This window comes from Mytilus trossulus, chromosome 4 (assembly GCF_036588685.1).
Source record: "Mytilus trossulus isolate FHL-02 chromosome 4, PNRI_Mtr1.1.1.hap1, whole genome shotgun sequence".
NCBI classification, from domain to species: Eukaryota; Metazoa; Mollusca; class Bivalvia; order Mytilida; family Mytilidae; genus Mytilus; species Mytilus trossulus.
In genome coordinates this window covers 5,329,837-5,353,113 of record NC_086376.1, presented here as the reverse complement: position 1 = coordinate 5,353,113, position 23,277 = coordinate 5,329,837, and the positions used below count along the sequence as shown (strand labels likewise).

The following is a 23,277-nucleotide window of genomic DNA, read 5'->3' as shown; positions in this document are numbered from 1 at the left end:
TTAAACTATCCTGGATTTCTACCAAACTTGGACAGAAGCTTGTTTATGATCATTAGATAGTATCCAGAAGTAAATTTTGTATAAATAAAATTCCGTTTTATTCGTATTTTACTTATCAATGGACTTAGTTTTTCTGCGGGAAAACATTACATTCACTCTGTGGGTATACTATTTTTAATTTGTACCAAAGTTGGACAGAAGCTTGTTAATGATCAAAAGCTAGTATATAGAAGGAAATTTTGTTAATATTTTGTACCTGTGTATATGTATTTTACTTATAAATGGACTTAGTTTTTCTTCCAGTTAACATTACATCCAGTCTGCAGTTAAAAGTTTTTAAAATATTTATTAGATTCATAAACTATCCTGGATTTTTACCAAACTTGAACAGATTCTTCTTACAATCAAAAGATAGTATCAAGCAGAATATTTTTATTGATTTTTTCCCTCGATTTTGTTGAGCCTGGAATTTACAGCAAAAGTAGGCGAGACACTGGGTTCCGCGGAACCCTTACAATTTTTTTAATAGTGTGCATCTAAACACATAGCCGGTTTTCGTATTTAACTGTTTTCATTCTTCAATTTTCTCTCTTGGTATTTCCACTAAACCAATTGTTTGGCACCGGAAATATTTACGTTCAATCTTCAAACTCCGGGTGCAAAAGTTTTTCGCTGCTTTAAGGCCTGTTGGTGACCGTCTGCTTTTTTTTTTGATAACTCAAGCATCTACATCCAAAAAAGGTTGACTAATAATATGGAACGAATTCTGTCTTGTGTAAAGATATCTCAATAAACTGAAATACAATAATATAGTTAAGGACACTTATTGCTGGTTATTATTTAAATGTAGTCACTGCATAGTAGTCCTGAAAATGCATGAAATACTTGCCACAAGACGTTGATTCACTAAAAATCAATTAATCAATACGAAGTATTTTGAGCTGCATGGTATGCATTGATGATAAGTAAAGGCAACAGAAGTATACACCTGTTCAAAAGTCGTGAATCGATTGAGAATTGATCGCACGGCCATGAGCGCAGAAAGGTTGATACTAAACATACTAGTAATTGCATTAATAAGCAGAGTGGCGAAAGATATTAAAGTGACTTTTAAACCCATAATTCCAAAATCAACTGACAACGCCATTGCATATATTTCATGAAGTAGTCATGTCAAATCTCCACAACATTGGTGTAGGTTTGTCTGTCGCAACGAGCCCTGATAAACAGTTAGCAGGGGCGGATCCAGCCATTTCAAAAAGGGGACAAAGGGAGGGTTCCAACTACATGCCCCCATTCAAATGCATTGATCGTCCAAAAAAAGGGGGGTTCCAACCCCCGGACCCCCCCTCTGGATCCGCGCCTGGTTAGAATAAATGTATTGTTTCACGTGAGACTCTACAAGAATAAGCAATACATTCCATGATACGTATTTTGACAAGTTTGACGCCAAAGTATATAAAATTATGCGCCAAAATGTAATTATATTAAGGGGCAAGTCTATTTGGGATAGAGGTTAATAATCTATTCTAAACAATTTTCCATCAAAATCAACAATAAAGATCAATAAACCCTAACGATGTTCGTCTTTAAAATTTTATCATTTCATACACATGTACCGGTAATTTCTTTCCAATTAAAACAAATATGACGTCCACTATTTTGCAACATTCAGCCCAATAACTCAATAAACTGTAATATGTGTTGTCTATAAGGGAGCAACCATTTAAATTCCAGGGAACTTATATGTATTTTTGTCGGAGTCAGACATTGTTTTTCGCCAATGTGCGAAAATGTTGATTAAGAATTCCATCGCTATCAGTTAAATTATTTTATTCAAAATTTGACACTACAAGGTACAAATGTATTGGGAAAATCTGGATTCAGAATATTTTTTTCGTTCTCTGCTTTACAATAGACCCCCCCTCAATCTGGGAATCAGTACATTTTTAGGATAAAAGCATACCCCTCCCCCTTTTTTGAAGTTAAATTGTTTGTTCCATAATACTATGATGTGGCAGTTTACAGCTCATGTCTTTCATATTTAATTTTCATGCGAACGAAGCGTTATTTCCGGATCACGTAAGTCCTTCATCAGGAACGTCAAGAAGGCGAATAATACTATTTGGCCTATACTGACTGCGAGGTGGTCAGTTTTCATTGGTATTTCTAAATGTTGAGCACCAAATAGCTCTGAATTATATATCTCAAACGCTAACCTTATATTAGAGATTGATATCAACTTATTTGATGCCAGTTTAAATAGGTTTAAATATTTTTTGATAGATGCAAAACCCGATTAAAATTTCAGGATACTGTTATCCCATTTGATGTCTAATATATGTCTTGACTTCTTCTTTTTATTATTTATTTTGCAATTAAAAATGATTCTATATATTTCGTGCTATTTATTCCTAACTGGGTTATTATCCAAAAAAGTGCAAATTTCGACGAGGTATCATTTTGAAAAATGATGTCATTGTTTTAAACATTTAAATGTGTCCCGCTACTCTTTAGTATGGTATCAACGATATTCAGAAATATGCAATGGAAAAAATGAAGAGTAATTTAAAGATGTTTTTATAACATTTCATACTGTAAACTGTATATTGTGCATCACAAAACATTCATATCTTACATATGCAAGTGTTATTTTGATATATTTTCATGTCTGTGACTTAAAAAGACCCAATAAAATAGTTTTGCATGTTTTTTTTATAATGACCCAAATAAGAATGATTGAAATCAGAGCCGTGTTTACAGGTACCCTTCTTTTCGCCCCTATTCTATTTTTGATTTTTTTTCGAAATTTATACACGATATTTAGAAGTACATTTGAATTTTAATTATTTGTTTTAAATTTCAAAATTTCAAAACTTTTACACAATTTGGATTTTGATATTTTAAAACTTTGATAAAAATTCCCAAACTCTAAAATTTCAAAACTTTATAAAACTTTGAATTGATAAGTGTTATACGGACCCATGTGCCCTGATTTTTTTCTGAGTAAAAAAACTATTGATAAAGAAACAGTAGGCCTAAAATCTATTTTTTAACCACACTCATCGGTAATATATCACGTGACGATGATTCTATATTTAGAAATGGGAAATTCTTATTTTCTACTTCCCATTTTCAGTTGTACACAGGAAAAAAGTTAAAAGGAATTTTAAGACACATATAAGCAATAATGGTTTCTTAGCTTTGGTAAAGTACATATTCTCTTTGATTGTTTACTTGATTCAAGCTGTGATTGCTCATCTTATTCACGAATTTACTTCATAACTTTCTGTTTGCCTAAAGATACCATCAAATACGAAAGTAGATATACATTTAATTATTTCCCTTTTATAAGTTGCACTTGTATCATTTTTACAGTGTATAAGTAAACTTCCTCATATAGATGTATTTGTTCCTTAAGGATGATGTAAATATATGGTAAGGAAATTTTGCAAAGTTTTTTGTAGTGATGCAAAAGGTTTGTAATTTATAATTTATCATTTATCATTTGCAGTGGCAGATCCAGGGGATGTTCCTTTAGTTGGATCCCATCTTTTTGTTTGACAATTAATTCTTTTGAAATGGGCTTTATGGTTATAACCCCCCTTTTTATATGACTTGCATGTCAGTGTTAAAAAATGGAGATCATTGGACTCCCTTAGCTGGATCTGTTCCTGATTTGGATTTTATTTCAGCATGTTTATGCAAGATACCTAGTAAACACATTTTGGATTTAGATTTTACTTGTTCAAGATCAAATTGAAGAAATTTCTCATGGGTCCTTCATCCATACATGTATATATATATATATATATATATATATTAAGCTTCATTGTATAATAGGGTGAACACACTTGATTTACCCTCATTCATTTTAAATCCAAATTGGTTATCTGTGACATAATTAATGATACATGCTGTATGAATGACAGTAAAAAGCATAAAAAGGTAAAATTAAAAAAAAAAATGATTGAAAACTCAAATGGGGGAAGGGAGGGAGAGTCTTTATGGTACTTATTTGAAATCAATGACATTATTATACTTGTAAAGGGGGCCAGATCCAGAAATATTTAAAAAGGGGGGTTCCAAACCAGGAAAAAAGGGTATTCCAACTACTGTATGTTCCCATTCAAAGGCATTGATTGGTAAAAAGGTGGTTCCAAACCCCTTTATACCTCCCCTCCCCTGAACCCCCCCTCCCAACTGCTTACCAAAAGCCAGGTAGGTATTGTAGAAGACTAACTTCTAAGCTTTACCATCATTTAAAAAATTCTCCAAATTTGTATCAAGATGAGAAGCTCATTTTCATGGCTGATTACAAATGATATTATAAAAATATAAAAATTTACAATGCAAATTTTCAGTTTTGTGAAAGCCATCCAATTGAAATTTCTTCAACAACAAAACCTAACAACACATTTGTAATTTAGGTATCAGTATAAATGCCCAAATGATAATGATAAAAGAGAAAATTGTGAAAGTTTTATAATCTATTAAATCTGTGATAGTTCTATCAATTTTATACAAAGAGGGATGCATTTCCACACATATATACAATGTAGGTAAATGTTGGTGGAAAGTCTGGGAGGATTTATTTGCCTTCCCTGGAAATGTTGCTAGAAGGTTTTGTTTTGATTTAAGTTTAAATTTTATCTTCACCACATGTAGTGTGATTTTTCAAAAATTCACAAATTTAGAAAAAAAAATCATAATTTGCCAGATTAATGACTTGGTGTAAATTGATAACTTTTAAAAATGTTGATGTTTATAATTTTTGGTGTTTTTTCCAGTGAAGTTAAGTGAAGAAATATTACCATGGCAACAAACTACAAGAACATAAATGGGGACCATTCTGGTGGTAAGTGTGTTATTTATAGTACCATTTTTTTCTGGTGGTTTCTTATTTGTATTAAAGACTAGTAAATTATGATTTGTTAGTTAGAAATTCTATGTACATCTAAAACACTGTCTCATAAATGTAATTTTGCTCTGTTTGAAAAAAACAACTTTTTTTTAAATTGATATGCCCATTTAAGGGTATGGGCCAGGTTTACTTTGTATCACCAACTAACATGGAATAAACAAATATTATTTAGTTTTGCTGTTTACTTTTGTTATATCTGCCAAAGTATTAAAGAGATGAAATTTATGGAATATTGAGCCCTAATCCAAATTTAATATAATTGTTGCCTTAAGCTATACCATTTGTTCCTTATTATATTTTAGTTTGTCTATAATGAAAGATTTCAACATTGTTTGAGGCATATACCTGCTTTCCCCCAGGTTTGGTTTTAAACAGGTTTCACTGTTCTAATTAATACATGGCACAACCAATTATTGTCATAAGTCCTTAAGAATAGAAACACCCAAAACTGAAATTGTTTGATATCAAACTTAAAAGTGATATAACATTAGATTTAGACATTTATTGTCACCCTAGATACATTTAATTTGACAGTAAAGCTAAAATGGAAAATATAGCCTTACCATTCCAATTTAAATAAATTAATGTTTTGAGTACAATTCATTTTAACTGATAATGTGAATATTAACACTAAGACATTTTTCTGTAATTTTTTTTAAAAATATTTTGGTAGCTAATGAGCAGCAAAATTTTGACCAGTGGAGTATTTTTAAGATTTGTTTTTATTGTTTTCATCAGAAGAAGATGTCAGATCTAAATCATTTAGTACCCCAAGAGTAACTAGACCTTCAAAGGATACACATGCCATGAGCCAGAAATACCCTCCTAGTGGAATCAGCCAACAAATCACAAACCAATTCAATGAAACCCCGTCAGTTAGGCAAAAACAGTTTCAATCAGGCGGTCAGAATATGTATTCAGCAGGGTTTCCAAGACAACAACAGTATGCTGGTATACCAAACCATATGCCTGACATGACTGGCCCTTTTCAAACCAGGAACCAGTTTACACCACCAATGGGACCTCCTGTTATGGAACCCCCTAATTACAGTACCTCAGAACAAGTTCAGTACTTGGCTAGTCAAGTATTTGAGATATTACAAGAGGTATGATCAGTTTTTTAGAAGTTTATCAGTTAGACACAAATGAAATTTACTTATTGGATAGATATAGCTCAAGTTGGAAAACACAATGTAATTTATAACAAATTTCAATATTTTTGTAATGAACTATTTATGTAATCATACCACAACTCCTTATTCTCATGTTCATAATAAAGGCCGTTTAACTTGTGAGCTGCATATGGATGATTTCTGTATATTTTTATAAAATAAACATTTTTAAAAAATGTGGATGACAATAAATGCAGTGTTAAAGGTAGAAGAAAATTTTGGAACTGAATAAATTTGTAGACATCCAAAATAACATAATATTGTAGTAAATACAAGTAAATTGCATATTGAAGACAACTAATGACAATTGTGTTGTACAATCAGTCATAGCTGTGATGATATTGATATAAAGATTTCATAGGCTTAATCAAATCTCAATCTGCCTGCATCATGAATAAATACTTGAGATTTAAAATTATGTGTATAAAATCAACTTTTTTTTTTTTACATCAAACATGATAGACCTCTTGTGATTATTTGGTGTCTTTAGTTACTCAGGTGCCATATTGAAAAAGCCATAAGAATAAGAATAAGAATATTTTATTTCCAATTAAAGGGCCCTATAAAGAGCTTTCATGACATTACATACAAGAACCTATGATTAGACATAAATTAGAGACATATAATATAAGAAAACAACATTGTTTAGTACTATTAAAAATGCTATAAAAGGCCAGGACAGAACCAGACAATACAATTTAGATCTTTAAAATATACCATTTAAAATCATATACCACTCAAAATATGTATATTTGTGGCTAATTTGTATTCATTATTTTTGAACTTCTCCTTATCTCTAGATTTTTTAGATAAATACTTTCCTAAACATTTATACACATTTAAATTTTCTTGTGTAAATAGCCATAAAAACTTTGAAAAATTGTCTAACGATTGAAAATTATTACAATTTAGAGATATTTCAGTAAAAAAATCATTTCTGTTATCAATATATAGTAGCCATATGATATTTTCTTCTTTTTTTTTTTTTTACAGATAAGAGAAATCAGAGGATTTGCTGGTCTTATAAATAGCATAAACACTAAAGTGGAATATATGATAACTCAGAATAATGAACTCCGCAGCGTTCTTGAAAATGTACAGTCTGAAGTAAATACGTTAAAGAACCAGCCCACCAGATATGTTCTGGAAGATGACCTTGACTCAGACGAAGAAGCACCCGAAATAACTCAAAGCTTTGAACAGCCTTTTAATTATGATCAACAAGGCAGTGAAAATGGAGACAGGATTACATATAAAAGTACAGCAGATACCAGACAGGAACAAAACCAAACAGAAAATACAATTAATAATGAACCAAGTTCAATATATTCAGTGGACAATGGAGGTCCAAAATCAGTTACAGAATCTATTCAGCAGCCCACCTCAATTCCACAAACAGACCAAATATATCTCTCACAAAGTGAAGACAAAGCTGTTCCTGTGTTTGAAAGGAGGGACCCAATTAAAGAAAGAGTAGCAGAGACAACACATCCAACTTTTAAACAGGAAAAACCTAATGTCCAGTCACAACCAGTACATGCTCCAGTACAAAAAAAGACTGTTGAAGTTGCAACAGGCCCTATGAGTTTATTGTCAGGTCGACAATATAAGTGCATAAAGACTGACAATTCTGAAGATAATAGACTAAGATATTTTCATATTCAAAGTGACCAGGAAGAATCAGACACAGAAGTAGAGCCTGTTGCTATAGTCAGACCTCAGCCTCGATCTAAAAGTCCAGAAATAGTCATGGACACGAAAGAAGAGTTCATTCCAAGGTAAATTAAGTTACTTTACTTACTAGCTGTATCATTTCAGTTTCTTATTTCTATTTTGACATTTATTAAAATCATCTAATATAAGATTTAGAAGATGTGGTATGATTGCAAATCTTCATTATAGACCAAAGGACATAGAAGGTTAGTAACTATAGGTCATAGCACAGCCTTCAATAATGAGAAAAAGACCCTGAAAAGATATTGCTCCTTCAGAATATGCATGAAATAATTTCTGCTCACTGTTATTCAATATAGAACATTCATGTAATCTAAGCATTGCTTGGAGGCTCCGAGGTTTTCAAAGTTGATATAAACTAATTCTGTGGAATCATCTATTGAATAAGGGAAGCATTGCATGCATGGACACTTGATTTTTCTGGTTTTATCAAAACATGCTGCAAATGTTTGCACCTGTCCTAAGTCAGGAATCTGATGTACAGTAGTTGTTGTTTGTTTATGTAATATATACGTGTTTCTCGTTTCTCGTTTTGTTTATATAGATTAGACCGTTGGTTTTCCCGTTTGAATGGTTTTACACTAGTAATTTTGGGGCCCTTTATAGCTTGTTGTTCGGTGTGAGCCAAGGCTCCGTGTTGAAGGCCTTACTTTAACCTATAATGGTTTACTTTTTAAATTGTTATTTGGATGGAGAGTTGTCTCATTGGCACTCACACCACATCTTCTTATATCTATGAAAGCCTATAATTTAATTTGATATTTGTCAACATCAATTAATACATGAGTAACTTTTAGACATGGGCTACTGATAATGAAGCAATGTCAGAATTCATCACTCAACGTACATTGATTTACCTGATCATTTCTTCTGATAAAAATGTAAAAATTATTCTTGCAGTCCCTTCTCTCCAAAATCTGATGTTTCCAAACCCCCTCCTCCAAAAGAAATGATAAAGATTTTTTATTTTAGTCTTGTTTTTCTCTATTAGAATATGAGATTTATTTATCCTGATGATATATGTATATAATGATATATGCTAAATTATCATCATTGTTGTTCCCGATAAGTTTTAGAATTGTGCTAGTTCAAATCACACATTATTATTTGTATTTAAAGCATATATATGCAGAGCTCCAGATAAGAATTCACAAATTTGGGTTTTTACCCACCATTTTCTTATATAATTGGGTGATAAAGTTTTTTAATTGCATTATCAATTCCAATTCACCCCTCATGTTAATATCAAATTGGGATTTTTACCACCAAGCTCCTTAATGTATTGGGTTTTTTCATCAACACAATATTGAATATTTAGGCAATATCAACCCCAGATTTTTTTCAATCTTAAATATGTTTCTTTCTTTGTTTAGCTGTTTTAGTTGGTTTAGGGTTAGGCTTAGGGTTATTTGCTAGCTGTTTTATTTGGTTAATTCACTCAGGAGCATTTGTAGGTTTAATTTGTGTCCGTTTCAAACCTTCTGCCAGTTTTGTATTGTCTCACAAAAACAGATATGTGTATTCACAGGCACTTGTCTTATACCTTTATATAATAACTCTAATTATACTTAAATGTTTTTGTTTTATTCAATTTCCATAAATCTGGGTATAGTTGTCTTTTATAAGAACTTTTGGTTTCTGATGCTTTATCATGCATTTCATGTCATAATTGATTTGGCCTTTCGCTTTTTCCAACTGAATTTTTTTGACATGTTTGACGAAACCCCGAGTTTACTAGCTATGTTCTCGTTAAGGTACGCACACACACTGTGTGTTCGATGGACGCTTCCTAAAAACACTGGTTGATTCTTGTTATTATCATAACTTTGCCTCAGCTTTTCAAAAGAAGCAGAAAACATGCTTCTATTAAATATTTTTACCGAACATTCACTTTCCTTTTAATTCAATGTATGTTATGATAAATCCCGAGCAATACGAAAAAAATATGATTTCATGACACACGCTAATTGGATAAACGCTGAGAAGATTGAATTGTTTTCAAAAACACATGTACCTATTGAGCAACAGAAAACTCCAACAGGGACCCATTTCAGCTACTAAATCAAATCAAATCAAATCATTTTATTGGTGTAAAATCCAAATAATGGATTGTTACCAGGACAAACATGACAATCATTACAAACATATAATATATAAATTTAAACAACATTCATATTCTTATAAGACTATATATTTAAATGTTTTGGAGGAGGTGATACCTTTGCAAATTAAAAGTCCAAGTACAAACATTCATATTAATGCAATTGTTATAAAATATATCATTACAAATACTATAAGAAATTATACGTACATTAGTTTTTCTTATCAGCTAGGCTGTTTCTTAATACATATAAATCATTTACTCCCTTGACAATAATTTTAGTTACATCATACTCATTAAAAGTAAACATAAATACAAATTTTTCCTCATCAGACATTTTGGTGAAATCTGGAATTATATTCTCTAATTCTTGAAAAAGTTTTTGCCTACATTTTTCTAAAATTTGACATTTTAAAGTGAAATTGCTACTTGATGCTGGGATCTATTTTTAGAACGAAAGGAAATTTCCAATCATAAACATTATAAATATAGATTTACGTGACAACCATAAACAGATAAGGGTATATAACGCAAACGGTAGCCAATAATAGGGTTGAGAACTCATGGTTTTGGCATGTAATTGGGTTTTTCTTTGAATTATTTGGGTTATTGAACCCTGCAATGGGCAATTGCATTGGGTTTTTTATTATTTGTATTGCGTGATGACGCAAATACGCAGCTTATCTGGAGCTCTGTATATGAGCTCTCTGTTTTAATAAACCATATAACCTTTTTAAATTAACAGTTAACAGTTAACATTTTTTTAGAATGGTGCAAGCGTCTTCACTGATGTTCGGTTTGACTTTTTTATTGTATAAATTTCAAGATTTAGTAAAAGTTTAATCTAACAAGACTTGAAGATGATTTATTTCACATCAGAATCTGACTGACCAAGGATATCTGTTATCCGAAATATTTATAAATAATTACATTAATTTTATAGTTACCTTTTTTTGTATTTGGAGTTGTTGTGTACACTTTTTTAGGTGTTTATATAATTTCAGGGGCGGATCCAGGACCTCGATGTCTGGGGGGGCACCATGAACCAATTTTTTTTGGATGTATATATAATATATATATATGCGAGTGTGAGTGGGTGCTAGGTTTGTTTTGTTTGTTTTTTGGGGGGCAGGAGGGGGGGGTCAGATTTCATCGATTCTACATTTCGATATGTTTTTGCGTTTTTTACTTTTTCACTTTACTGCCAATTGATCTTTATTTTACATTCGACCTAAACATGCATCAAATATTTGCCACTGGACGTTTAACAACAATGCAACAATCGAACAATATACTTCATTACCTCTATATTCTTTTATCTATTTTTTTTGGCCCCGCTTCCAGACTTTTTTGCACATTATTGTAATATCTGCAAAACACCTTCATATCTTTTTAAATGGTGACCTTTTGCATAGCCTCATACATGTATATAGTAGTAATTGAAACAAGAACAATAAAAACAAATATAACTGCATGCTTCGGATTTTAGAGAAATGTGTAAGTCTTAGATTCTGTAACACTAAATTTTAACGAAAATCAAATATTGCATTTTATTAATTATTATTTAATAGGAAATGTCAATTAATTTTTTCTGGACAGGGGGAAAGCATTAGGGGAAAGTGAAGGGGGAGTAAAACAAATTCTTGATTGCCCTTGAAAATAAGAGGGGAATGAAATATGTTATTCCGTTTAAAAAACATATCTCCTAAGTTATCAAAAAATATATGTTTAATTTGTTGCCGGATAAAATTCACAAAAAGAAAGTTTTGGAAAAAAACGTGCATTTACATGAAATGTTTGCACCTATTCTTCAAATACACAGATCAGATGTTTTACCTGGTAATCGATCTTGATCGGTATTGTATTATAAACCAATACAAGTTTGTACTATTCCAATCTATATGTAAATGTAAATTACATAAAAACTTTTGCTTAGAGATATTACACACACTTGTCAGTATTTACACAAGCACCGATAAGTTGTCATAAATCACGCATGGGGACGCTGGTATTAATTAACGACCACTTTATGAAGTCTAATCAAGCTGTGACAATTTCCGCACTAGATAATAAGTTTCAGTAGCAATAAAATTATGTTTGAAAACAAAATTTTGGTGACCTGAACTGGGGGGGGGGGGGGGGGGGGCACGTGCCCCCTGTGCCCCCCGGTAAATCCGCCACTAAATTTATTTATTGTGTACATGTATCGTTACTCGTAACGATCCAGCGCCCTCTTGGGAAAATCGTTGACTACTATACAGACGTTTTATATATATGCTAAATTATATATATAAATTTTATTTTTCAGCCAAAGTGATATGCCTAAAGAAACTTATCCAGGTATTAAATCATAGCTTAAATTCTGAGTTATCTCCCATTTAACAATTCATTGGTCTGGTTGTTATCTCTTTTCCATTCTCACTTTTATTATAGTATTTTTCATTCTGACAGAAGATTCAAAATACATGTAATGTTCAATTTTTAAAATTTAATTGTTCTAAAACTAATGTAATCTTTTCTGAATTAATTGATTAAAAATAGGGATTTTAAATAACTTATTTTTAATTAAGACTGTCACAACAGCTTTCAAACCTTTAATTGTTCTTCACAAAATAACTTTGACTGTAAAAAGGAAACCTCTTTTATAAAAAATAATTTACATAGGTTAAAACATTAATGATCTTCGTAAAAGGATATGTTCAAAAATAGAAAATACAAAGCAATTCTATTGATGATAACTTTTTAGCTTGCTTCAAATTCTACTTTAAATTGATGCTATTATTGTCTTCCATTTATTAATGACTGTATGATCAACAACCAATACTGATTCCAAAATATTTTAGATTTTCCAGATGACATGAAATATCCCAGACCTAAGGAAGACCAGTTTCTGGAACAGTTAGCCTTGTCTGAAAACTTTAAGGGTAAGATTTTAGTTTGTTTTTTGCTTTGTACCTTTTAAATGTTGATAAATAATTTTATCTGTAATTTGTACATTTTCTGGCTTACTGTTTTTAGCTCACCTGGCCCGAAGGGCCAAGTGAGCTTTTCTCATCACTTGGCGTCCGTCGTCCGTCGTCCGTCGTCGTCCGTCGTCGTCCGTCGTCCGTCGTCGTCGTCGTCCGTCGTCGTTAACTTTTACAAAAATCTTCTCCTCTGAAACTACTGGGCCAAATCAAACCAAACTTGGCCACAATCATCATTGGGGTATCTAGTTTAAAAAATGTGTGGCGTGACCCGGTCAACCAACCAAGATGGCTGCCACGGCTAAAAATAGAACATAGGGGTAAAATGCAGTTTTTGGCTTAAAACTCAAAAACCAAAGCATTTAGAGCAAATCTGACATGGGGTAAAAATGTTTATCAGGTCAAGATCTATCTGCCCTGAAATTTTCAGATGAATCGGTCAATCGGTTGTTGGGTTGCTGCCCCTGAATTGGTAATTTTGAAGAAATTTTGCTGTTTTTGGTTATTATCTTGAATATTATTATAGTTAGAGATAAACTGTAAACAGCAATAATGTTCAGCAAAGTAAGATCTACAAATAAGTCAACATGACCAAAATGGTCAGTTGACCCGTTTATGAGTTATTGCCCTTTATAGTCAATTTTTAACCATTTTTCGTAAATTAAAGTAATCTTTTACAAAAATCTTCTCCTCTGAAACTACTTGGCCAAATTAATCCAAACTTGGCCACAATCATCTTTGGGGTATCTAGTTTAAAAAATGTGTGGCGTGACCTGGTCAACCAACCAAGATGGCCGCCACCGCTAAAAATAGAACATAGGGGTAAAATGCAGTTTTTGGCTTATAACTCAAAAACCAAAGCATTTTGAGGAAATCTGACATGGGATAAAAATGTTTATCAGGTCAAGAACTATCTGCCCTGAAATTTTGAGATGAATCGGTCAATCGGTTGTTGGGTTGCTGCCCCTGAATTGGTAATTTTGAGGAAATTTTGCTGTTTTTGGTTATTATCTTGAATATTATTATAGATAGAGATAAATTGTAAACAGCAATAATGTTCAGCAAAGTAAGATCTACAAATAAGTCAACATGACCAAAATGGTCAGTTGACCCCTTTAGGAGTTATTGCCCTTTATAGTCAATCTTTAACCATTTTTCATAAATCCTAAGTAATCTTTTACAAAATCTCCACTGAAACTACTAGGCCACAATCATCTTTGGGGTATCTAGTTTGAAAAATGTGTCCGATGACCTGGCCATTCAACCAAGATGGCCGCCACGGCTAAAAATAGAACATAGGGGTAAAATGCAGTTTTTTGCTTATAACTATGAAACCAAAGCATCTAGAGCAAATCTGACAAGAAGTTAAATTGTTAATCAAGTCAATATCTATCTGCCCTGAATTTTTCAGATGAATTGGACAACTGGTTGTTGGGTTGCTGCCCTCCAATTGGTAATTTTTAAAGAAATTTTGCTGTTTTTGGTTATCTTGAATACTATTATAGATAGCGATAAACTGTAAACAGCAATAATGTTCAGCAAAGTAAGATCTACAAATAAGTCAACATGACCTAAATGGTCAATTGACCCCTTAAGGAGTTATTGCCCTTTATAGTCAATTTTTAACAATTTTCATTAATTTGGTAAATTTATGTAAATTTTTACCAAATATAGTTCTCTGTTACTAATGGGCAAAGTTCATGATAGATATAATTGTAAGAAGCAAAATCGTTCAGTAAAGTAAGAACTTCAAACACATCACCATCACCAAAATACAATTTTGTCATGAATCCATTTGTGTCCTTTGTTTAATATTCACATAGACCAAGGTGAGCGACACAGGCTCTTTAGAGCCTCTAGTTTTTTTAGATAATGATCTGGACTTTTTACACCAAAGTATTAGGCAATGACACCAATGTCAGGGTTTTCATGATAATACATGTCAATGTACCAATGAAATGAATGTGTCACTGACATTATTCATAGATACAACTTACACCTATCATGAAGCTTAAACAGATTTTTTTTAATCTAATTTGTGGTATCATATTTGAGGATATTTGATTTTGTGGTTGCTATTCGTTGGACATTTGAATTCGTGGTTCAACTTTTCCCATGAAAACCACGAAAATTTGGTATCCAACGAATAATAATGAATCCACAGTATATCATATTTTACCGAACAAAAAATATTGTCATGACAAGTTGCAAGAGAGTCATGAACCTGTCTGTATCTTGCCACAAACTTTAGAAGTTTTAGAAGAATTTTGTGAGAAGGGTTTCTTAATTTTACTTCATTTGTTTTTTTCCTATTCCATAGATTGTGCATGTATATGTAATATATATAACTTTTTTTACATTATTTTAACAGCCAGAGATTGTTTAGATCCCAAATCAACAGGAGCTGATACTGTGATATGTATTGATACATCAGAAAGTATGATGGGAGAACCTTTCAAAGAGTGTGTTGATTTTGTCAATCAGTTTGTGGATTGTAAGTTTCTATAGTTAGAACAAGATTGATACTAAACTGTAACCATTGTAAGGTATAGTGAATTCAATCATATTGATTCTTATGAAATTGGTTCTGAATTGCAACAGAGTTGTTTCTGAGTGAGTTAAAAACCCAAATTATATGTTCAAAAAGTTATTTCCATGTACATTCAATAGTGAATAAACTTCACATTTTAATCTTAACACATGTAACAACATCTGAAATTATTTAATGTAATAATACTTTATTTCAGTATTAATAAAGCAAATACAGCTTATTGGATTTACACAATATAAATATCCAATAGATAATATACAGCATAACATAACATTTATACACAAATTATACAAATCAATGAAAGAATTAAGCTAGTTCCTGCCTTTTGCTATTTGATGTGGTTTGACCATTTGTGTTCCAATCTAAGCTTTCAGAATGTAGAACATTTAAAGGTCTTGCACTAATTTTAATGCTTACTGTGAATTTCAGACATTGAAGAATGGGCAACTGAATATACAATAGAAGAAAATATAGCCATTGTACACTTTGGAAGTGAGGCTAGAATATTACAGCAGTTAACAAATGATTATAATAAAGTCAGGGAAGCTGTTGGTAAGATAAATACATAAACTCATATTGTAATCTTTTGATTAAAACAGTTAGATTTGCAAAACAGCTCCTAGTAAGATCAAAGTAAATTGAATTTAATATGAAAAAGGAGACGTAAAAATAGAAATGTAGATGTCAACATTGGACAAGATTCAAATTATGGCATTATTTCCTCCCTGTTCTTACATGAAGTTACTTATTTAAGATTTGTCATTTGAAATTTTGCCTATACTTTTTTTCTAAATTTGAAGAATAATGTGGTATTTATTAATAAGCTATCATAACATGATACACATTTATTACTGGGAACAAAAAAAAAGAAGAAAAGAATTGTAGAAATCATTTTATCATGTGTTATCAGTTTCAGAGCAACATACATCAAACCATCAACAAAATATTCCAGAATGAGATGAGCTTGACTTAATTCACAACTTTTTCAAATAGCCTATTGAAAGAACTAATAGATAAGAAATATATGTAATTATATTTTCAGACAAAATGAAGTGTGGTGGTCCAACTCCAATGATGACTGGTTTAGTTGTTGCAATGAGTGCTTTGTTCAATAGAGGTATGGTATAGGGGAGATAATCAAATTATTATAGTTTTTTAATGTCAGAAAATTCAATGAATACTTGTTAAATTTAGAAAAAAAACTTTTCCCTTATTTGTTTTCCAGTATGAAAATCTATGTTGAAATGCAAAAGGGAGTTGGGAAGATGAACAAAATATAGGTCTAGGTTAGACAAGAAGAAAAATTCTTGAATTTCCTATAGAAAAGTATCTGAAAAACTTCTGAATTAACACATTGAAAGTTACCTCACTCAAGGGCTGACTGATGAGATTTTTTATTAAACAAATAATGAGGCTGGTTGAGAATAGCAATAAAAAACAGATTACATTATACCATCTGGAACATTTATTTTTACTCAGATTTTTAAAGGGGCACTAGCTGCCAAATTCATGTCATTTGACTCAAATCCTCATATCTTATTTATAACAATGTAAAACATTTTTCCAAACTATCAAAAGTATAAAATAAAGCATTAATTTACAGGACACGGTCTCAATAAGATGTAGTTTTGTTTCATTTGAATTTTAGCCACAATGCCATCAAATTAACTATCGAGTTGACCTTCTATGACCATATAAGCAATGTAAATATAAACAGAGATATAAATAGATTAAGCAACTCATGCAATTTGATTTTTATAGGTCTGTTAAATAATGTATTATAGATTAAAAAATTATTTCTATCATCGATTTAACCTTTATAAAGATGTTTGTTTGTGGATTGAATCAGTTAATCAAATTATTTACTTTTGTTTTACTTTCAATGTTGACATTCTTTTCATTTAAATAACCATATATGGACAATGCATGCCTTATTCTATCTCTTTCTACAGGATTAAATTTGAGTTCACATGAATATGGATTTAATGAGGCCGAGTTATTTACTTGCAAGTGAATAAGTCATTAACAATGTTTATTAGCCTTATTTGATAAAATACAACCATTTTAGCTGATAAAAGAATTACTATTTCACTTTTTCACTTCATTAATGATTGAACAAAAAAAAATCATACTTTAGGTTTTTTATATAGCTCGTAGCTAGTGCCCCTTAAAAAAAAACTTGCAATAATAAATGCAAGTACAATGTCATAATTTCTGAATTTACAGTAGAAGTTTTCAATACTATTTTTTAGGTGGACCTGTGACTGTACATGATAGACAGATAAATCCACGTGTTATATTATTGTCTGATGGTAAAGCCACTGACCACAGGATCTTTGAAGGACAAGATATGTTACAGCCTAATGGACTATCATGGGAAATGGTACATTTTCTGTTATTTTGGAAATTAAAAAAATGTGTGACTTAAGTTTACCTCAACAAGTTGTTATGAAACTTATACACAAGACCCATAACCATCAAACACAAATCAAGTCTAAATTTTGGTAGTGTCACTTTCATGGTTCAAGGGTCATGACCCTTTATAAGTTTTGCCATTTATTTTGCCTCAACCAAATGCTATGAAACTTATATACTTATTATATATGACTATGAGATTAAAAAAAATATGAGTCTTAATTTGACATACTGATAATGTATTATGCATTGCATTTAGTGAGACGGCTCTTATTAGATGTTGTTAGCAGATTAAAATAAAATTATTGGCATCATTTTTTAAGATCTTAATCATAGATTTCCTCTATTTTTGTAGATATCAGACAAATTAGAGGATTTTGCTGAGAGAGTCAAGTTAGAGAACAGACATATTACATGTGTTCCTGTTGGAAAGGATGCCAGAGATGTAAGTTGTGTATAAGTTATTGTAGCTTAGTTTTTTCCATGCTGAAGACAATTTCAGTCTAGATTCTCATTTAGTAATATATTGTTATATATCGATTTAGCATCATTAAGGTAAAAAGCAATGTCTTCTAAATCATGAAATAAAAAGATAAAGTCTAATTTTCTTTTCCTATTTTGGTTGCTTCAGAAGTTTATGAACTAAAAAAAGTGTGGTATCTTGAATCCTTTTATCTGCTGTAATAATAAAGTTTTAATCACCTATTGTAGGATGTCCTGCAAATTTTATCTGAAACAACTGGTGGAGTTGTATCATCCCTGGACAAGGTCAGACATCTGTCAAGGTCATTTTTTGTTGAGGTAAGATTATGAAATGATTTTATTATATATAGGAAGATGTGGTATGAGTGCCAATGAGACATAACTCTCCATCCAAGTAATAATTTATAAAAGTAAACTATTATAGGTCAAAGTAGATCCTTCAACCCAGTGCCTTGGCTCACACAGTAACAGCAAGCTATAAGGGCCCTAAAAATTATAAGGTGTAAATCCATTCAAACAGGAAAACCAATGGTCTAATCTATATAAAAAAAACCGAGAAACTAGAAACACTCATGAACCACTTAAATAAACGACAACCACTGAACATCAGATTCCTGACTTCGGATAGGTGCAAACAATTGCAGCGGTATTAAACGTTTTAATGGTACCAAACTTTCTCCCTTTTCTGAAACAATAGTTTAGTATTATACTATATTTTGCAAAAGGACTATTTTTGCATTGAATGTTCTCAAACGTTATTTAAAGCCCTCGACCTAAACCCTTTGGTCCATCCCACTTTAGCAGGATATACCATCGTACTTTAGCAAACAAACAACCATCACACTTTAGCTTGAGACATCATCATATTTTAGTGTAGACCATCACACTTCAGTCTGACCATCACGCTTTAGAGTCCTACGTTTATATTTTTTTTGTTCCTTTAGTACACACATTTAACAAGACTTAATTTTCTAATTCTTAAACCTTTCTTTACATTTTTCAACACTGCAACAGCTTATTGTTTGAGATACATTAACTTTTTGGTTACATTCAGTCAAATACCTGATATTCAACTTCGTCACATTGATATACAATAGATTTGAGGTAAATATTAATAGGACAGCAATCCCACAAAACAAGAAATAGGAATGATGTTTTAAGGCCAACATGTGAAGGACATATTCTTGATATGCAGTTATAAGGAAGGGACTTTTTGTATTTTTTTATTTCCTATTTGTGAAGTATAAACTGACGATTTGTTATGAGCTCTATTCTTATTTGTTGACAAGAAGATAAAAACAAAAGATAATTATGTTGGACATGATTCTTTTCTATTTATACATTAGAAAAAAATCCAAAATTTTAGCATTATTAAAACATGTAAATATTTTTTAATCTTGATAGCCAATCCACACCAACATTGTTTCAAAGTAACTTCTTTTCAACACCTCATATAATTTTGTGCATGAATTTACCAGGTAATGATCAGCCAGACAAGATATGAAGGAATTACAGAAGATATAAGGACAAACAGACAAGAAATAGCTGCCTTAGCTAGAAATCTACAGAATGGGCGAGAGTTATCTGAAGTGGAGATGGTAAGAGGTCAGATAGAGTTCAATAGAAATCTTGAAATATGATTTTTTTTAAAGATGTGAGGATGATTAATAAAATAAATGTTTTGCCTTTTATCCATTTAAGATTTTGAAAACAGAACTTTATACAATTAGCATTTTACTGCTATTACATTGAACCTTACTTATGCATATGTTGTCTCCTTTATGATAAAAATTACCAGAGTTATCTCCCCTGTGCATTTTTTCTCATCTCATCTCATCTTTCAAAAAATGTTGGTTTATTCAAATTGGTTTTTATTGGTCATTGTAACATTCAGTTATATCACTTTGAATAATTATAAAATGTTATTTAAATCAAACATTACATTTATTTGTTTTTTTACTAAAACAGGGAAATAGAAATAACTGTTTTTTGTCTCATATAATTCACCATAGAAAGAGAATTGTTTTGAACAGCAACCATCTAGTATGCATCTATATATTTCAATCTGAAAAAAAACCCTATAATAACATTTTAATAACATTGTAAATAGAATGAAGTAGTCACAAAGGTAATTCAAGAAACAGAAGAAGAAATTGAAATCCAGCGACTCAGAGAACAACAACGAAATGAGATTGATGAAGAGAGTGAAATGGAGGTTGGTCTACGAGTTAGGAGGGGACCAGACTGGATGTGGGGAGATCAGGATGGATTTGGAACAGGAACTGTCATAGGACACAAATCTAGAGGTATCAGTAGATATTTATCAAATGATGATGTGAAATTTAAATTGTCAATTTTTACACCATACAGATTTAGTGTGGGACTTGAGAATATGAAAATCTTTCTACAAAATTCTTAAGAAAAAAATAACTCCGAAGTCAAGCATATTTTAGTATATCTTAAGAATTTTTTTATTGCATGTTTTTTTTTTGTGAAAAGAGACGATGGTTCCAAACATAGGACAACCCCAACTTTTAATAGGAGAGAACTAAGAATTTTCTATGAATATTTCTATAGAATGTTATACAGTACTCTACATGAATCATGTTTTTATGCCCCACCTACGATAGTAGAGGGGCATTATGTTTTCTGGTCTGTGCGTCCGTTCGTCTGTTCGTCTGTCCGTTCGTCCGTCTGTCCTGCTTCAGGTTAAAGTTTTTGGTCAAGGTAGTTTTTGATGAAGTTGAAGTCCAATCAACTTGAAATTTAGCATACATGTGCCCTATGATATGATCTTTCTAGTTTTAATGCCAAATTAGAGTTATGCACCCAACTTTACGGTTCACTGAACATAGAAAATGATAGTGCAAATTTCAGGTTAAAGTTTTCAGTCAAGGTAGTTTTTGATGAAGTTGAAGTCCAATCAATTTGAGACTTAGTATACATGTGCCCTATGATATGATCTTTCTAATTTTAATGCCAAATTAGAGTTCTGACCCCAACTTTACGGTTCACTGAACATAGAAAATGATAGTGCAAATTTCAGGTTAAAGTTTTTGGTCAAGGTAGTTTTTGATAAAATAGCAGTCCAATCAACTTGAAACTTAGTATACATGTTCCCTTTGATAAGATCATTCTAATTTTAATGCCAAATTAGAGAATTTATTCCAATTTCACGGTCCATTAAACATAGAAAATGAAAGTGCGAGTGGGGCATCCGTGTACTGTGGACACATTCTTGTTGTAACCAGTTATCATTTCTTGTACCTTTTTGTATTCACCTATTTCTTATTTTAATAACTGATTATGAGAGTCACCAATAATTTAATATATAGTAGATATAAAAAAAAAATCAAATTCATAGAAATGGTAATGAAATATTTGTTTATTTAACAGGATATGTTAGAGTAAAATGGGATTGTGGAAATGTTGGAAGATATCGCCATGGTGCCCAGAATGCACATGACCTACTTGTTGTTGATGAACCAAGGATTTTACCAGATGAAGTTCTGATAGCTGAGGGGGTTTATGTTAAAAAGGGTAAGATAAAGGTTAAAGTTATACCAGGCTTCACATTCTATTGTTAGATATGATAAAGTTATACCTGGCTTCACATTCTATTGATAGATATGAAAAGTTATACCAGGCTTCACATTCTATTGTTAGATATGATAAAGTTATACCTGGCTTCACATTCTATTGATAGATAAAGGTTAAATGAAAAGTTATACCAGGCTTCACATTCTGTTGTTAAATGTGAAAAGTTATACCAGGCTTCACATTCTATTGTTAGATATGATAAAGTTATACCAGGCTTCATATTCTATTGTTAGATATGATAAAGTTATACCAGGCTTCACATTCTATTGTTAGATATGATAAAGTTATACCAGGCTTCACATTCTATTGTTAGATATGATAAAGTTATACCAGGCTTCACATTCGGTTGTTAGATATGATAAAGTTATACCAGGCTTCACATTCTATTGTTAGATATGAAAAGTTATACCAGGCTTCATATTCTATTGTTAGATATGATAAAGTTATACCAGGCTTCACATTCTGTTGTTAAATGTGAAAAGTTATACCAGGCTTCACATTCTATTGTTAGATAAAGGTAAAATGAAAGACCCATTGGTTGCCTTCGGCTGTTGTCTGCTCTATGGTCGGGTGGTTGTTGCTTTGACATATTCACCAGTTCCTTTCTCAATTTTAAATGAAAAGTTATACCAGGCTTCACATTCTGTTGTTAAATGTGAAAAGTTATACCAGGCTTCACATTCTGTTGTTAAATGTGAAAAGTTATACCAGGCTTCACATTCTGTTGTTAAATGTGAAAAGTTATACCAGGCTTCACATTCTGTTGTTAAATGTGAAAAGTTATACCAGGCTTCATATTCTATTGTTAGATATGATAAAGTTATACCAGGCTTCACATTCTATTGTTAGATATGATAAAGTTATACCAGGCTTCACATTCTGTTGTTAGATATGATAAAGTTATACCTGGCTTCACATTCTGTTGTTAAGATATGATAAAGTTATACCAGGCTTCACATTCTGTTGTTAAGATATGATAAAGTTATACCAGGCTTCACATTCTGTTGTTAAGATATGATAAAGTTATACCAGGCTTCACATTCTGTTGTTAGATATGAAAAGTTATACCAGGCTTCATATTCTATTGTTAGATATGATAAAGTTATACCAGGCTTCACATTCTGTTGTTAAGATATGATAAAGTTATACCTGGCTTCACATTCTGTTGTTAAGATATGATAAAGTTATACCTGGCTTCACATTCTGTTGTTAAGATATGATAAAGTTATACCAGGCTTCACATTCTATTGTTAGATATGATAAAGTTATACCAGGCTTCACATTCTATTGTTAGATATGATAAAGTTATACCAGGCTTCATATTCTATTGT

General features: G+C 31.4%; 1 protein-coding gene across 3 annotated transcripts in view; it reads left to right on the top strand.

The window, feature by feature from the left end:
* Positions 1–3,091: 3,091 nt before the first annotated feature.
* Positions 3,092–23,277, top strand: part of LOC134714533 (uncharacterized) — a 37,586-nt gene continuing 17,400 nt past the window's right edge. The window contains exons 1-15 of one of the 3 annotated variants that reach the window (XM_063575851.1): positions 3,092–3,207; positions 4,791–4,858; positions 5,663–6,030; positions 7,090–7,874; positions 12,240–12,271; positions 12,775–12,855; positions 15,269–15,391; positions 15,878–16,000; positions 16,491–16,565; positions 17,701–17,831; positions 18,219–18,308; positions 18,575–18,664; positions 19,825–19,944; positions 20,457–20,652; positions 21,743–21,886. In XM_063575851.1, the coding sequence (XP_063431921.1) occupies positions 4,816–4,858; positions 5,663–6,030; positions 7,090–7,874; positions 12,240–12,271; positions 12,775–12,855; positions 15,269–15,391; positions 15,878–16,000; positions 16,491–16,565; positions 17,701–17,831; positions 18,219–18,308; positions 18,575–18,664; positions 19,825–19,944; positions 20,457–20,652; positions 21,743–21,886 (2,401 nt within the window). In that variant the 5' untranslated portion in view covers positions 3,092–3,207; positions 4,791–4,815. Of the gene's footprint in view, positions 3,213–3,348; positions 3,439–4,790; positions 4,859–5,662; positions 6,031–7,089; positions 7,875–12,239; positions 12,272–12,774; positions 12,856–15,268; positions 15,392–15,877; positions 16,001–16,490; positions 16,566–17,700; positions 17,832–18,218; positions 18,309–18,574; positions 18,665–19,824; positions 19,945–20,456; positions 20,653–21,742; positions 21,887–23,277 lie in introns of those variants that run through there. The other 2 variants (XM_063575853.1, XM_063575852.1) reach the window with 2 other exon arrangements.